Below are 16343 nucleotides of genomic sequence, written 5' to 3' on the forward strand. Positions count from 1 at the left end.
GTGTTATTTTATTTAAATCTGCATAAACTAAAATCAGTACAACTAAAGATACCGTAGTGTGTTTTTATTTAAAATCACTTTCATATTTTAAATAAATCATTAATAAATTATCAAAAAAAAAAAATTTCACATTACAACATGGAAGATTAAATTTTTGTTTTTTTTGTTTTAATGTTACAGTAATTAGATTTATGCTTAATTGCTATAAATTTTACAATTCGAAAAGTCTTTATAGTCCAAAAAATAAGATTAATTTTATTTAAGAAAAAAATATATATATAAAATATATAATATAAAAATAGATATATATGTTTATATATATGTTTTTATTTTGGAATGAAATATGATGCATGAAAATGGATAAGATGCATTAAGAAAAATTAAAAGACAAAATATCTTCCTCCCATATTTATGTGTATAGATGTCTAAGTGTCCACGCATCGCATTTTATTCAAAATACTGATATCAGTGTGGTGCTGAGTATTGCTTCTGCAAAGTGGTAAATTTGTTGCATCATATTTTGTCAAATCATAAGTAAATGTTAAACCTGACCTTCTAAGATAACACAAATACGGTAGAAAGTGTAAATACATGCTCTTATCAGAGAAACAAGTCTATATGGGTATTAGAATGTGCCGTATTAAAAATCACCCTGTCTTTTATTTCCACAGATGAAGTTGCTAAATCTGTATATTAAGAGGGCCCAGACCACCAACAGCAACAGCAGCAGTTCTTCAGATGTGTCCTCTCACAGCTAGCCGGATGGAGTCTAATCAGTGCCCTACATGTGCTTTTGGGAACATAGTTGTGCCTCCTCCAGACATCTTTTTTATTGCTTCATCACAATCTTGCTGGATTTTCCCAGAGAGATGTGTTGCTCACTGCAATCAAACTTTTCTTTTCATCCAACTCCTGGAAACCTCTTAGTTAGTCTTTCATGCATCTTTCCATCTGTGGAACATTGAATGTAAAGGGGTTTGAATCGAGAAAAATGCATGCAGATCTTTCATGATAGGCATTGCTTCCTTAATTGGAGGAAACAGGCTTTCTTCATCTTCTGAAGAGGTGAATCGTTAACTAAATTTATTAGTAATAACTTATTCGTGTTTACAAGTGACGTTAAAGGTTTAGTTGAGTTATTTGGATATTTTAAATGGGCACAGTTGGTTTAACTAATACACCACTTGAATCTCAGTTAGTGGATCATTTGGCTGGCCGAGTGATAATTGTAAAGAAGAGAGAAAAATGTAAGTAATTTGTAGGTTTGGCTACAATGACAACCAAAAAAAAACAAAACAAAAGTAGGATTAAAACGTTCTTATATTCATTTTTATTTCATGGGACCGCAATACCACATCCCATAATGTTGAAAGTGATGTAAAGCAATTGTGTTGATTTTATTATAGAAGGGATTATGTGTTAAAAATATGGGCCTCAATACAGAAAACAAGGACAAACTTCTGAATGTAGAGCTTTTCCTTTCATCTTTGGGGAAAAAAGTGAAGGGTTTCGTGAGTAAACATGCAAGCCATAACACACACGGTCATTTAAAACGTTCACAAACACTCGAATGGAGTTGCAAGCATGACCTGGAGCATCTTCAGACAAGAAACAATGAATGAAACTGATTTACACTATGTTCTTGGAGCAAGAGGATTGTGATGGAAATTTCAAAACTACTATGCCTTGCGTTCCTTTTTCTGTTTTAAAAAACTCAGACTGTTAAGATGTACGTGTCTATAGAGGCATTCTTACACTACATTGCTAAAGCATGACACTGTCTACAACACTAATGAAAACCCTCTCTGAACTAGAGGTGATGTTATGTTCTCTGAAAGGTCTGAACTTATTCTTTTTCTTTGTTCCTCTGGAGATTTTTTTCATCTGATGTCAAGTGCTGGGCGTTTAGTGTTTTGTACATACCTTTCCGTCATTGCTTCTCACCCACCCACAAAATTAAGGTAAAGATGTTGCACTCTTTTGCACGTTAACAGATAGCCTGCATGTTTTGATGACATAACCATCCTGTGCTGCCGTGACTGACCTAGTTTTGGCTGTTTGTGAAAACTTGCCACGTCAGCAATCTGGTCGGTCTGTAAATACAGTATTATTATTGTTATTATTATTAATATGTTGCCCATGTGGGGAAGTAGACAAGTGCAAATCTCAAATGGGTCTCACAGAGTTGACCAAAATGCCTATCCTCAGACTGTGAACCAGGCCACATTAGAAATTAAGGACAGACATTTGAAAGCACCCTACTTTTAGGATTATATACTGAGGCATGTGGCTTTTATCGGTATGCTAAATGTGCGTACCCTTGTTTGATTCAGAGTTTGTTTCTTATGGTTTTTAACCGATTCAGACCATGAACCATCATTTTGGTTTAGATTGGGGTTATTCATAAAAATATCTGTTTATGAAAGGACAAAGCCAACTGTGAGGATCAACAGTACAAGTATTAAGTTTCCCCTTGTGTTTCCTGAAACGTTGACCTCCAATGGTGTTCCATCAAATTGTTCACTACGCATGTTAGACTTTGTTTTGTCATTGGACGCAGATACACTCTTGTATTTATAAATTTATTTCATTTTCTGTCCCAATGTACAGTTTTTTTTTCCCCTCCCAAAGGCTTATGATAGATTTACATCAGCCTGAGTTTGGCCTAGAAATAAAACAACCAGAAACATGAACTTTTTTTGATGATTATTTTAAACCTTAAAATCTATTGATTGTATATGAGTTGACTGTATTTGTGTTGTGGGGTCGTTGAATATGCAATCAGCAACTCTGGTATTTATCACAATTCATGCACCAGTACATTTATAAACAGTCTCATGAGATAACATGTTCTCAGTCATAGTAAGTCCAATGCCAAAGAAATGACCAGGATATATATATTATATACACACACAATATATAATATATACAGTACAGTCCAAAAGTTTGGAACCACTAAGATTTTTAATGTTTTTAAAAGAAGTTTCGTCTGCTCACCAAGGCTACATTTATTTAATTAAAAATACAGTAAAAAACAGTAATATTATGAAATATTATTACAATTTAAAATAACGGTTTTCTATTTGAATATATTTGACAAAGTAATTTATTCCTGTGATGGCAAAGCTGAATTTTCAGCATCATTACTCCAGTCTTCAGTCTCACATGATCCTTCAGAAATCATTCTAATATGCTGATCTGCTGCTCAAGAAACATTTAATGTGTACAATTGTACAAAATATTTGTGTACAATATTTTTTTTTCAGGATTATTTGATGAATAGAAAGTTCAAAAGAACAGTGTTTATCTGAAATCTAATCTTTTGTAACATTATAAATGTCTTTACTGCTTTAATGTCTTTACTATGTTCATTTTGATTGATTTAATGCATCCTTGTTGAATAAAAGTATTCATTTCTTTCATTTATTTTCAAAAAAAATAAAAATAAAAATTCTTACTGACCCCAAACTTTTGAACGGTAGTGTATAATGCTACAGAAGCTTTGTATTTCAGATAAATGCTGTTCTTTTGAACTTTCTATTCATCAAGGAATCCTGAAAAAAAAAGTATACAACTTTTTTCAACATTGAAAATAATCATAAATGTTTATTGAGCAGCAGATCAGCATATTAGGATGATTTCTGAAGGATCATGTGACACTGAAGATTGGAGTAATGATGCTGAAAATTCAGCTTTGATCACAGGAATAAATTACTTTGTCAAATATATTTAAATAGTACACAGTTATTTTAAATTGTAATAATATTTCACAATATTACTGTTTTTTACTGTATTTTTAATTAAATAAATGTAGCCTTGGTGAGCAGACGAAACTTCTTTTTAAAACATTAAAAATCTTAGTGGTTCCAAACTTTTGGACTGTACTGTATATATATATATATATATATGTATATATATGTATATATATATATATATGTATATATATATGTATATATGTATATATATGTATATATATATATATATGTATATATATATATATATATATATATATATATATATATATATATATATATATATATATATATATATATATACACACACAATATATAATATATTATTTATAAAGATTGTTTTCTTCAGACATTCAATGTGAAACATGTATAATAATAGAAATCCTATCTGGACACAAACATTTATTGTATTAAAATAGTCATTAACTACTGTCAAATACTGCAAAACAAATACTATCATGGTGTGTCATTACTAATGCAAGTACAAATGTAAAAAAAAAAGAAAAGAAAAGGAAAATAGATTATTTTTTGGGTGAAATATGACCTTGACAGTTTTTATGAAGTTCAACCAAATATTAAAGTACGTTTTTAGTATGCGCTTGTGCCAGTAATGTCAAGGTTTTCCATCAATACAGATGTAAAAATGTGAAAGGGCGCGCAGTGCACACAAGCATATCATTGCATAATCTAGTTAATAAAGTTCTGCACGCTAAATATGGTTTATCAGCAACTCAGTCTTGACCTTTGATGTCAGAGTCCGCCTGTGTCAAAACAACTCGGTAGCCGTTTGTTATTAAACGAGCGGTTCAGAGTGGGGGTGACAAAGGATGAGGGCAGAGTGACGGACACTCACAGGTCACCTGACGGCCGTCACGCGGGGATAAAAGACACCGGACAAGTTGGGTTCAGAAAAGCCTATGCGGCCCTCACGGTCCCCTCACCGGCGACCACCCGTTTGACTACTCATTTTTGGATACGAACGTCACCGAACTGTAGAGCATGCTGTTTTGGCACAGCCATCCTGAAACCTATCAACAGCACGCGCAAAATAATTATATAAGGTAAGTACACTGGCGCGAGTTATTGAGGTTGTGTAGTCGTCTTACATTTTTGTCATTTTTCTCTATTTATTTGTTTTACATTTTTGAATTTTTGAATTGTTATAAACTTTATACAGATTAATATACCTGAGAAGTCTTTCACGAGGGGAGTTATATATAAGAAAACTATTTTTATTTTTTTAAGTCGGTTCACTGTAAATCTCTCATCAGTCATATTATCTGCCCGGATTTTGCAGTACTGAGTCCAAACTGAAGAACAGACTTTAATGTATCATTCTGGATTAAACTGTTTAACATGTTTAGAGGTATTTGTCTGGATGTATCTCCTGTTTTGGTGACTGTTGTAAAATATAGAGGTACTTACAAAGGCAGTTTCTGAAAGATTACCATATTCTTGCATTATTGTGTGTAAAGTGTTCTCCAAAGTACCTCAACGAGTACCATCATACTTTTTCTTATTTGTTTTTACGTTATTGTTAGTATGGTAACATGGCATGAAAAAATGCTATAGTAAGTTATAGTAAATACAATAGTGTTTTTGAACCATACTATAGTAAAGTGCTTGAATTAATTTGTTGTGGTAATTCAATAGTTGCTGTGGTAATAGTAAATAAACAAATGACCTAATACTGTTATAAGTTTTCTACAACTATAGGGTATATTAGTTACAAAAAACTGCAGTTTACTGTAGTTAAGTATACTACAGTATTTATTACAGTTTATCAGTACACTATAGTTAATACTACAGTATGCATTCATTAACAAAGTGTTGTAGATACTATAATAAAGTATATACTTGTACTATACTGTATTATACAGTATACTACAATTTACTCTACTAGTATGGTTCAAAAACACTATAGAATTTACAATAAATGACTATAGTATTTTTAATGTGTCCTTTGTTTTCTCTCAGAGATGCTCTTGCTCCGTTTCTCAAGCATGAAGAGGAGCAGCAGTCCACTGAGATCAGAGCGTCTCCTTTCCATTATGTGCTTTGTGCAGCCACATCTCCAGCAGTGAAACTTCAGGACGAATCGCTCACATATCTAAATCAAGGTATTGTTAAATAATCGTCTTGTGCTTGTTCAAATTCAGTCAACATTTGAAGTTGCATTCACAGCACCATGCTTTGTCTTTCTTATGTTCGTCTTGAAAGAACCTTTTTTCCCAGCACATATCAGTCTGTACTTTTGACATGATGGTGTAACCGAAAGTTGTTGATGTCTGAAGTCCATGACTAAAGGTGACATGACTAAATGACATGACTAAAATGAACAACACACTGCATTGAGTTACCTAAGCAAACTCTTTGTTGTAAATGTGATTTTTAATCACTTTATTTTTTACACTTTATTTTGAGGGTTGCAGATGATTTTGCTCTTATACATGTACCGTAATTAATTCAGTTCTGTGTTTAGTTTTGTTGACATTATAATAATTGCATTGGCAGTAAAATCAACCATTACAAACTATACTATCAGTGTGGTTTCAGATTTTTTCCATTTTAATCCGTCTTGTTTTAATGCACTATAGGTCAGTCCTATGAAATCCGAATGCTTAATAGGAAACTGCTGGAGTATACAGATATAAGCAGCAAATATGTAAAGGTAGGTTAAAGTTTTTTTCACTGTGACTTTGCAAACCTAGAAATAAACAGTTTTAGGATTTAAAAAAACAAAAAACAAATTAAGGTTATGACATTTTGTGATATTTATGAAATTTATGATCATGTGAACTTGAGTACTACGGAAGAGGATTAGGGCCAAGCAATAATAAAAAAATAAAACCATCTTGAGATTAAAGTTGTTAAATTTCGAGAAAAAAAGTCGCAATAATATGTTGAGAATAAACTCGTTAAATTACGAGAAAAAACTCGTTAAATTTTGAGAAAAAGGTTGAGATAAAATGTTGAGAATAAACTTGTTAAATTACGAGAAAAAACTCGTTAAATTTCGAGAAAAAAGTCAAGATAAAATGTTGAGAATAAACTCATTAAATTACGAGAAAAAACTCGTTAAATTTTGAGAAAAAGGTTGAGATAAAATGTTGAGAATAAACTTGTTAAATTACGAGAAAAAACTCGTTAAATTTCGAGAAAAAAGTCAAGATAAAATGTTGAGAATAAACTCATTAAATTACGAGAAAAAACTCGTTAAATTTTGAGAAAAAGGTTGAGATAAAATGTTGAGAATAACAACTTTTTTCCCGTAATTTAATGAGTTTATTCTCATAATTTAATTACTTTATTCTCATAATTTAATGACTTTATTCTCCTCATTTTATCTAGACTTTTTTCTCGTAATTTAACGACATTTTTTCTCATAATTTAACAACTTTTTTCTCGTAATTTAATGACTTTATTCTCAACATTTTATCTCGACGTTATTCTCGTAATTTAATGACTTTTTTCTTGTACTTTAATGACTTTATTATCAACATTTTATCTCAACTTTTTTCTTGAAATTTAACAACATTTTTCTCATAATTTAACAAATTTGTTCTCGTAATTGAACACATTTTTTCTCGTAATTTAATGACTTTATTCTCAACATTTTATCTCGACTTTTTTCTCGAAATTTAACGCGTTTTTTCTCGAAATTTAACAACTTTAATCTTGAGATGGTTTTATTTTTTTATTATTGCTTGGCCCTAATCCTCTTCCGTAGAGTACAGATGGTCAGATGCTGATGAAATATTCTCACATAATTTTTAATGATTTCAAAATGTAATAATTATTTTACAGTTTTTAGTTGATAGATTGTTATCCAACAGGGGGCTATTATACAATATTAATATACAATATTATAAATGAAAAATACAAATACAACATAGTCAAAGGGACAATAGGGACAAGAAAATTCAGACATACATGTTATATAATACTTGGTTTTAACCACGGTGACATGTGGGATGCTTTCCTGACATCATACTGTCTTATGCTGTTTCCAGAGCATTGTGCGTGTCGTTTTCCATGACAGACGGCTGCAGTACACAGAGCATCAACAGCTGGAAGGATGGAGATGGAACCGACCAGGAGACAGGATCTTGGATATAGGTGGAACCTGCTTTCCTGAAAAAGCACATTTCTAGAAGACCATCTTGCCAAAAATTTGTTTTCAAATCATATTGTGTCAAACACAATTTCATATGATTAACCATGTCCAAATTGTTATGTTCAGATATCCCGCTGTCAGTGGGTATAATGGAGCCTCGAGCCCACCCACTGCAGCTCAACACCATAGAGTTCCTTTGGGATCCGGACAAAAATGCCTCCGTGTTCATTCAGGTGCAGCATTTTCTCTCTCTTTCTGACCTCTCCACTAGATTGAGTATCACCAACAGTAACATCTCTGTTTCTTTATATACAGGTAAACTGCATTAGCACTGAGTTCACTCCTAGAAAACATGGTGGAGAGAAGGGCGTCCCTTTCCGCATTCAGATAGACACCTTTGCAGCCGGCGAGCATGGAGAATACACTGAACACATGCGCTCCGCCAGCTGCCAGGTCAAAGTGTTCAAGGTAGAGCACCTTATAGACCAGGGGGTGGGGAACCTTGGTCCTGGAGAGCCACAGGCTGGATCCCAGATGGCACCCTAAACCCTCACGGTCTACCTCAGAGTCTGCACTTTCGTGACGTAATGCCACTTTGACTGCCAGGTAAAGTCCTCTGCGAACTTGCGGGCTCAGTTGAAGTGTGCATCGAGGGTGCATAGCGGCCACAAGGGGGGTGCTCAAGAGCACCCTTCTTTAACCTAAAATGATAAATGGGACACCCTACGGTCTCGTGGACTTAACAGCCATTGTAAGTCCACAAGACCGAAAGTGCTATGAAGTGTGCCATTTGGGATTCAGCCAAGTCATGCAGAGTTTTTCTTCAACTCTAGTCAAGCACACCTGAACAAACTAATCAAGGTCTGAAGAGTTACTAGAAAGCTACAGGCAGGTGAATTTTTGGTTGGAGCTGAACTCTGCAGGACCACGGCTCTCCAGGACCGACGTTCGCCACTCCTGTTATAGACTCTACAAAGATAACAGATACACAGTGTGTTTTGTGGAGATGTTAGACGTCGAAATAACCTTAAAGGTGAGATTATTATTTTGATGTTGTAGGGATAGTAATCCAAAAATGAGAATTCTGTTATCGTTTACTCACCCTCGTGTCGTTCTAAACCTGCATGCGTTTTTTTCATCTGTGGAACACAAAAGTGTATATTTTAAAGAACGTTGAGAATCAAATAACATTGCTCTCATTGACTTGCATTGTATGGACAAAAAAAAAAAACACTGATACAGTATGTTCCACAGAAGAGAGAAGATCATAAAGTTTTGGAACGACATGAAAGTGAGTAAATGATTACAGAAATTTCATTTTTTGGTGAACTATCCTTTTAATGCTTTATTTATTTATTTTTTTCTCAAGCCGAAAGGCGCTGATCGCAAACTCAAGACTGACAGAGAGAAGATGGACAAAAAGAGTCCTCAGGATAGAGAAAAATATCAACCATCCTATAAAACAACAGTGCTGACTGAGGTAAGACATTTGCCTTGGCAGCATGCAAAGAAAGTGGATCTAGAGTTATACAGCTCCAAAAATAACAAAAAAGCACTATGAGGAAGACCAAAATTTTCATTTGATTTTTTTTTTTCTTTTTTTTTTTAAACTATGGCTGCATCCAAAATCCTATACTTCCCTAGTAGGCAAAAACCAGTATGTGAAAAAAGAATGTCCGAATTTACAGTAGGCAAAAAGTACCCAAATGACCTACTACTTCCGGCAAGATTCTAAAGTGTGCATACGATGGACGCTTTACTATTTACTATCCCAGCTGACACTGGTAGGTCACGTGATAAGGGCAACATGGAGAAAGGAGTACGTCCAGACCACATTCATACTACGCACTATATAGAACATACTTTTTTAGTGGTCGTAAAGTAATTACTTATTCAAAATAAGTACATACTCGAGAGTTTGCAATTTCGAAGGCATCCCAATGATATTCCTCTGTAGCTCTCGCATCTCATTTGTGGCTATATTGGTCATGTGATATTTAAAAACCAATTCCATTTTTTCCATCACTTACATCAAATCATATAGACTAATTTTATGACGTTTTGGAGCTTGACATTATAAATAACCATCACTGTATAGAAAAGAGCTGCTTTAAAGGAAGACAGAAAATAATACAGGTTCAGAACAACAAGTAAATGATGACAAAGTTTTCACTTTTGGTTTAAGTATTATTTCAGCTATAGGAAAATCTGTCCATATGTTAATGATTATTCTCTTTCAAGCTGGCAGTCTACATCAAACATCTATGGCTGCTGAATTTTCCATTACCTCTTTACTTTGGCTGGCCAAAGTGAAATATTAATCTCTCTCACACAAGCAAGGTGTGACTGGAATGTTCACATGATTGCTTGTTTGACCAAAGCAATCCATATTGAGAATAAGGTCAAGAGGTGGGGCTAAAACGGCCACCTAACACAGGTAGACTTTTTCTTTTTTTTTCAGTGCTCCCCTTGGCCTGAAGCCCCATCCGTCAGCAGCAACACACCATCTCCTGGTTATCACAGCGCTCACACTTCCTACAGCTTCCCAGAGGAGTGAGTGCTTATTCAGTATGAAATCCCTGCATGATTTTCAGGAACAAGAACATAACTGGCTACTGGTCTCCTGTCTTATTGTGTTTGTAGAAACTGCTCTCCAGACCAGCAGGTGGAGCTACTTCTGCCCAGCTGCTCTGATGTAAGTATGGCGGGCTGCTTAAAAACATTAATGCCATGCTCTCTTATCTTTATAGGTTTGTGTTTGAGGACATGGATGATGGTATTCTTCTTGTTTTTGCCATTAGCACCTGTTGCCATCGTCCTCCATGCAGGACACGCAGCAGTGGCTCCATCGTAATAGATTCTCCTCTTTCTGCAGGCTCTTCTCTGGCTTCTCAGGTGGGCTGAAATATTCATTGAGAATTACAGCTGTTAGAAAATTCTGCATAGATCAAATTGAATAGTTTAGAGTTAACATGCTGCTGAACCAACAACGTGATACTCAGAAAAGCATAAAAAATACATTGAACACACAAATTTTGGGTAAACAGTCGATTATTAACTGTATTGAATGAATTATCAAAAGTTTGGAGTCAGAAAGATATATTGTATATGCGTATTTAAAGGATTAGTTCACCCAAAAATGAAAATTCTGTCATTATATTCACCCTCATGTCGTTCGAATCCGGTAAGACCTTCGTTCATCTTCGGAACACAAATTAAGATAATTTTGATGAGATCTGTGAGCTTTCTGACCTCGAATAGACTGCAGTATTATTACCACTTTCAAGGCCCAGAAAGGTAGTAAAGACATTGTTAAAATAGTCCTTGTGACTACAGTGGATCAACCTTAAGGGTGCTCTAGAATTCAATATTGAATTTATTTCAATATTTGCATATATGCCAGCCCATGTTCAAGCCATTAGACAAGGGCAGAACGTCTGTATGTGCACAGCTGAATCATCAGACTAGGTAAGCAAGCAAGAACAATAGCGAAAAATGGCAGACTGAGCGATAATAACTGACATGATCCATGATATCATGATATTTTTAGTGATATTTGTAAATTGTCTTTCTAAATGTTTAGTTAGCATGTTGCTAATGTACTGTTAAATGTGGTTAAAGTTACCATTGTTTCTTACTGTATTCACAGAGACAAGACTGTCGTTATTTTCATTTTTAAACATTTGCAGTCTGTATAATTCATAAACACAACTTCATTCTTTATAAATCTCTCCAACAGTGTGTAATGTTAGCTTTAGCCACGGAGCATAGCCTCAAACTCATTCAGAATCAAGGTAAACATCCAGATAAATACCATACTCACATGATCCGATGTATGCGTGACGAACATTTTGTAAAGATCCATTTTGAGGGTTATATTAGCTGTGTAAACTGCGTTTATGGTGTTCAAGGCAAGCGCGAGCTCCAGGGGAGGGGGAGTGGGAGATTTAAAGGGGCCACAACCTATATATTGGTGCATAGTTAATGATGCCCCAAAATAGGCAGTTAAAAAAATATTTTGAGCTGAAACTTCACAGACACATTCAGGGGACACCTTAGACTTATATTACATCTTTTAAAAAGAAGTTCTAGGGCACCTTTTATGTTATGAAGTGACGAGAATACTTTTTGTGCACAAAAAAACAAACAAAGCAATGTCTTTGCTACTAAGTGGTAATAACGCTGCAGTCTATCGGACGTTAAAAAGCTCTCGGATTTTATCAAAAATATCTTAATTTGTGTTCCGAAGATGAACGAAGGTCTTACAGATGTGTAACGACATGAAAGTGCGTAATTATTGACAGAATTTTCATTTTTCGGTGAACTAACCCTTTCAGATATTTATAGTTTTATTCAGCAAGGAAGCATTAAAATGATCAAAAGTGACATTTACAATGCCTCAAAACATTTCTATTTTTATATTCTATATCTTCTGAATTTTCTATTCTTTAAGGAATCCTAAAAAAAAAAATCTACAAAAATATTAAGTAATATTAAGCCTTCAATGTTGATAATAAGAAAGATTGAATTAGCATATGAATTAGCATATTCAAATGATTTCTGAAGGAAATCATGTGACACTAAAAACTGGGGTAATGATGCTAAAAATTCAGTTTTACCATCACATAAATAAATTAAAAGTTTTTTTAAAGTTTATTCAAATGGAAAACAATTTTAAATTGTAATAAAATTTTACAATATTAAATAATAAATGCAGCCTTGGTGAGCACAAGAGACTCTTTCAAAACAATTCACAATATCTTACAAACCCAAAACTTTTGAATGTACTGCATTTGAAACAGAGTCATTGTTTCAAGTTTTTCTTGAAACAATTTCATGATTTTAAATATTAGACTACTATATGAACAGCTTTGTTAATGTTTCAGGTTCCGATCTGCTAAAAATGAGTAGAGAAGACTTCATTCAGATCTGTGGTCCTGCTGACGGCATCCGTCTTTTCAATGCAATCAAAGGAAGGTGAGCTGTCTCTCTAATCGAACACTTCCAATTCATCCTAAAATGTGTCCAGACATGTGCTCAACGACAATGTTCCCCAGGTGCATACAACCGCGTCTCACTGTCTATGTATCCCAGCTGCAGAACAGGAACCAACCGCATACCAAAGCGGGTGATGATGGTAGGAGACGTCACAGTGTCCTTTATCATATGTATGACATGCAGAAGGAGTGTTACATTTATACTTAATACTCAAATTGTTTTTGTCTGTAGTGTACCATGCCCTCTACCTAGAGGACCTAACTGTCCTAGAGCTCACTGAGAAGATAGCCAATCTATATAATGTTCCCTCACAGCAAATCCATCGTATATACAGACAGGGGCCGACGGGGATCCATGTCTTAGTTTCAGATGAGGTAAGAGAGAAATTGCAGATCATTCAGGAACTGTTAGTTATAAAACCTGTCCAAGGGGTAGTTTATCCAGCGGACAAATAGTAGCACATTTACACTACCATTTCAAAAGTTTGAGGGTTGGAAAGATGTTCTTAGTGTTTTGTTCTTAAGCTCATTAAGGCTGCATTTGTTTGTAATTTCAGTAATATTATGAAATAATATTTGAAATAACTTTTCTATTTTAGTATATTTTGAAATATAATTTATAGTTTATTCCTATGATGGCACAGCTGAATTTTTCAGTCACATGATCCTTCAGAAATTATTGTAATTTGCTGATTTGGTACTCAAGAAACTTATTATTAATATTGAAAACAGTTGTGTTGAATAATTATTTTTGTGGAAATTGTGATACATTTTTCCAAGATTCTTTGATTGAAAGTTCATTTTATTTTTAGGATTAGTGTACCAATAAATGAAATGTTTTGTCATCACTTACACTCGTTTTAAACCTGCATAACTTTGGTTCTTCATAAAACACAAAAGGAGATGTTTAGCAGAATGTTGACACTGCTCTTTCCCGTACAGTGAAAGTGAATCTTGACCAGGGGCTGTTAAGCTCAAAAAATAGACAAAAAGCACTATAGACTTGGTCTGTAGCAACACCATTTTCCTTAAAACCATTACCACAATCAGTTACTGATTGTTAAAATAGATTAGAGTAACAGAAAATACAGTAATCCAAGCATACACTGTTAAAAAGAATCACAAAGTTGTGTTTTAAATGCATTCAGGTAACTCTACATATATCTGGCTTTTTCAGATGGTGCAGAACTTTACAGAGGAGACTAGTTTCATTATCAGCACTATGAAAGGTAACATCGTAGACATGGAATTTTATATTAACTATACTGATTATTAAGCTAGAGTTATAGGGTGAAAATTGCCATTGCACAAAAGAACTGTTCAGAAGGCTAAATATTTGCTGACTTCACATTAAAAGGGATGTTTTCACCTAAAAATGAAAATTCTGTCATCGTTTACTCTCTCTCAAGTAGTTCCAAACCTGTATAAATTTCTTTGTTCTGCTGTACACAAAGGAAGATATTTGGAAGAATGTTAGTATCCAAGCAGATCTCGCCCCCCTTTGACTACCATAATATTTTTTCTCTACTGTGGTAGTCAATGAGGAGCGAGATCTGCTTGGTTACTAACATTCTTCCAAATATCTTCCTTTGTGTTCAGCAAAACAAAGAAATTCATACAGGTTTGGAACAACTTGAGGGGAAGTAAATGACAGAATTTAAATTTTTTGGGTGAACTATCCCTTTAAATGCAAACACTTTGATAAGCAGAAAATCTATTTAATGCATACAAATCACAGGTAGCATCTGGTTGCGTCACTCTTCTGACTTTCATGGCTCACTGATCAGGCAACTGTTAAAAAGTCTTCTTGGACTTCTAGGAATGTCTTTGTGACAAACAAGTTGCTATTTTTTTTTAGCAAAAAAACCCCACTAAAATAGTCACAGTATGTGTCTGAATCTCCATTGCATTCACACTTTGTAATCATATGTAGTTAATGTTGGCTATGTTTTTCCCTGTGTGACAGCAGATGAAAGTAATGATGGCTACCATGTTGTACTGAAGTGACCCGAGTGTGTGACTACTGGAGCATTACAGGTGCCTTTAGCTTATTTTACTGTTTCTGTAAAGTATCACCTGGTGGGATGTGAAATGAAACAGTGTGGATTTTTGTATGATGTAGATGACTGTTCCATATTTAAGAGAGAATGTTTTGAAGGGTTTTGCTGGAAATTAATTAAAATCTTAATTATTTTATGTATCAAGTCAAGTCACATTCAGTTTGTACATTTGTTTTATAGTAATTATTTTTATCATGTTACAGTAGTATTTTGGCAGTCTTCTTTTTCAGGCATTTTTTTTCTATTTTCTTTTGTTTTATTATTAGATACCAAATAGCAAATACATGATTTGCTGTGCAGATGGCTTTACCAAAAAGCTATATATATATATATATATATATATATATTATATATATATATATATATATATATGCTTTGAAACAATCTCTATTGTATAACACAGAAAATAAGCTCTCAGTAATGTTACATTGGTGCTTTTGTTCATCACAGACTGAGATAAAGTTTAAATAAAGTCTTGCCTCAGAATCTTTTATTGCTTTGCTTTTGAGGTTTGTATTTTTTTAACTGATTAATGATTAAGTATTTCACCAGGTATTTTAACTGTACGATAGCACGTGTTTGTTTGGTGAACTTATCTCGATGAACCTTGCTGCTTGATAACCTTAAAAAAACGTATTTTGCAGAATAAAAAATTAAATTTTTGAATAGTAAATGTCCTTTTCATAAACATAATGTGTATGTTTACAAAGAAACATGGTTTATTTGTACCCTATTTTTTCAAAAACACACTAACAGTGTGTGGTTACACCTGCCACATCAAGTACAGAAGTAAGCTTTAAAGTTTATACTATGTGTATATAGCTGTTTAACAAATCAGCTATTATTTTTGTTTGATTGAGCGTACAATCATTTCCCTGGATTGTAATGTGTATCAGTAGGTTGTCTAGCTTCAGCTTGTGAAATGAGTTGGTTATGAAACAGTTTATTGACAAAAGCCTTTGGTTTCTACTCAGATTCTCCTCCAATTCCTCTGTAGTCATGAGGTCAGTGTAGTTAAGTGAACTTGTCGGGGTGATTTTGTGTGTGTTAGTCATGACGTGGAGAGCAGCACACTTCAGTGAGCAGCACTGAATCCACTGTGTAAGTGTGCAATTCCCAAACCCTGTAGCATAGCAACATATGCAAAAGACCATTAAATGCAGTTATTTACATTTTTCAATATAATTTTTCAAAATGTGTTTACTGTGAGCACCGTTGATGTCTAGAAAGTAAACTTTTTCTTGTCTAATAGTGTGCAGTGGTGAACATTCATGCACAACAGAAGAATTCTATCAGTTTTGAACATTTAAATTTTTTGGTCGGAATATAAATGACGCCACAATAATCTTTATTTACATAAAAATGATTAAAAAAAAGTAATTTTCAGATAATAAATATTTAAATGTTTATTTAATTT

At 33.8% G+C, this 16343-nt stretch overlaps 2 protein-coding genes across 32 annotated transcripts in view; both read left to right on the top strand.

The window, feature by feature from the left end:
- The window catches only part of clasp1a (cytoplasmic linker associated protein 1a), an 80963-nt gene extending 77504 nt beyond the window's left edge, over positions 1–3459 (top strand). For all 28 annotated transcript variants that reach the window (XM_067409608.1, XM_067409609.1, XM_067409613.1 and 25 more), the window contains one exon: positions 672–3459. In XM_067409608.1, coding sequence (XP_067265709.1) covers positions 672–758 — 87 coding nt within the window. In that variant the 3' untranslated portion in view covers positions 759–3459. The remainder of the gene's footprint in view (positions 1–671) is intronic.
- A 1088-nt stretch (positions 3460–4547) lies between these two features.
- tfcp2l1 (transcription factor CP2-like 1) lies at positions 4548–15275 on the top strand. Of its 4 annotated transcripts, none has more exons than XM_067410036.1 (15): positions 4548–4813; positions 5730–5872; positions 6350–6423; positions 7766–7871; positions 7996–8102; positions 8185–8337; positions 9239–9349; positions 10331–10422; positions 10513–10564; positions 10671–10764; positions 12756–12846; positions 12927–13006; positions 13099–13241; positions 14044–14095; positions 14836–15275. In XM_067410036.1, the coding sequence occupies exons 1-15, from the start codon at positions 4752–4754 to the stop codon at positions 14871–14873; spliced, it is 1398 nt and encodes a 465-aa protein (XP_067266137.1). In that variant the 5' UTR covers positions 4548–4751; the 3' UTR covers positions 14874–15275. The 4 variants fall into 4 exon arrangements, with proteins under 4 accessions (XP_067266137.1, XP_067266139.1, XP_067266136.1 ...); XM_067410035.1 differs by having other exon boundaries at positions 4549–4813; positions 14833–15275; XM_067410039.1 differs by lacking the exon at positions 4548–4813 and adding an exon at positions 5973–6059 and having other exon boundaries at positions 5831–5872; positions 14833–15275.
- The last annotated feature ends 1068 nt before the right edge of the window (positions 15276–16343 follow it).

This window comes from Chanodichthys erythropterus, chromosome 14 (genome assembly GCF_024489055.1).
Source record: "Chanodichthys erythropterus isolate Z2021 chromosome 14, ASM2448905v1, whole genome shotgun sequence".
NCBI classification, from domain to species: domain Eukaryota; kingdom Metazoa; phylum Chordata; class Actinopteri; order Cypriniformes; family Xenocyprididae; genus Chanodichthys; species Chanodichthys erythropterus.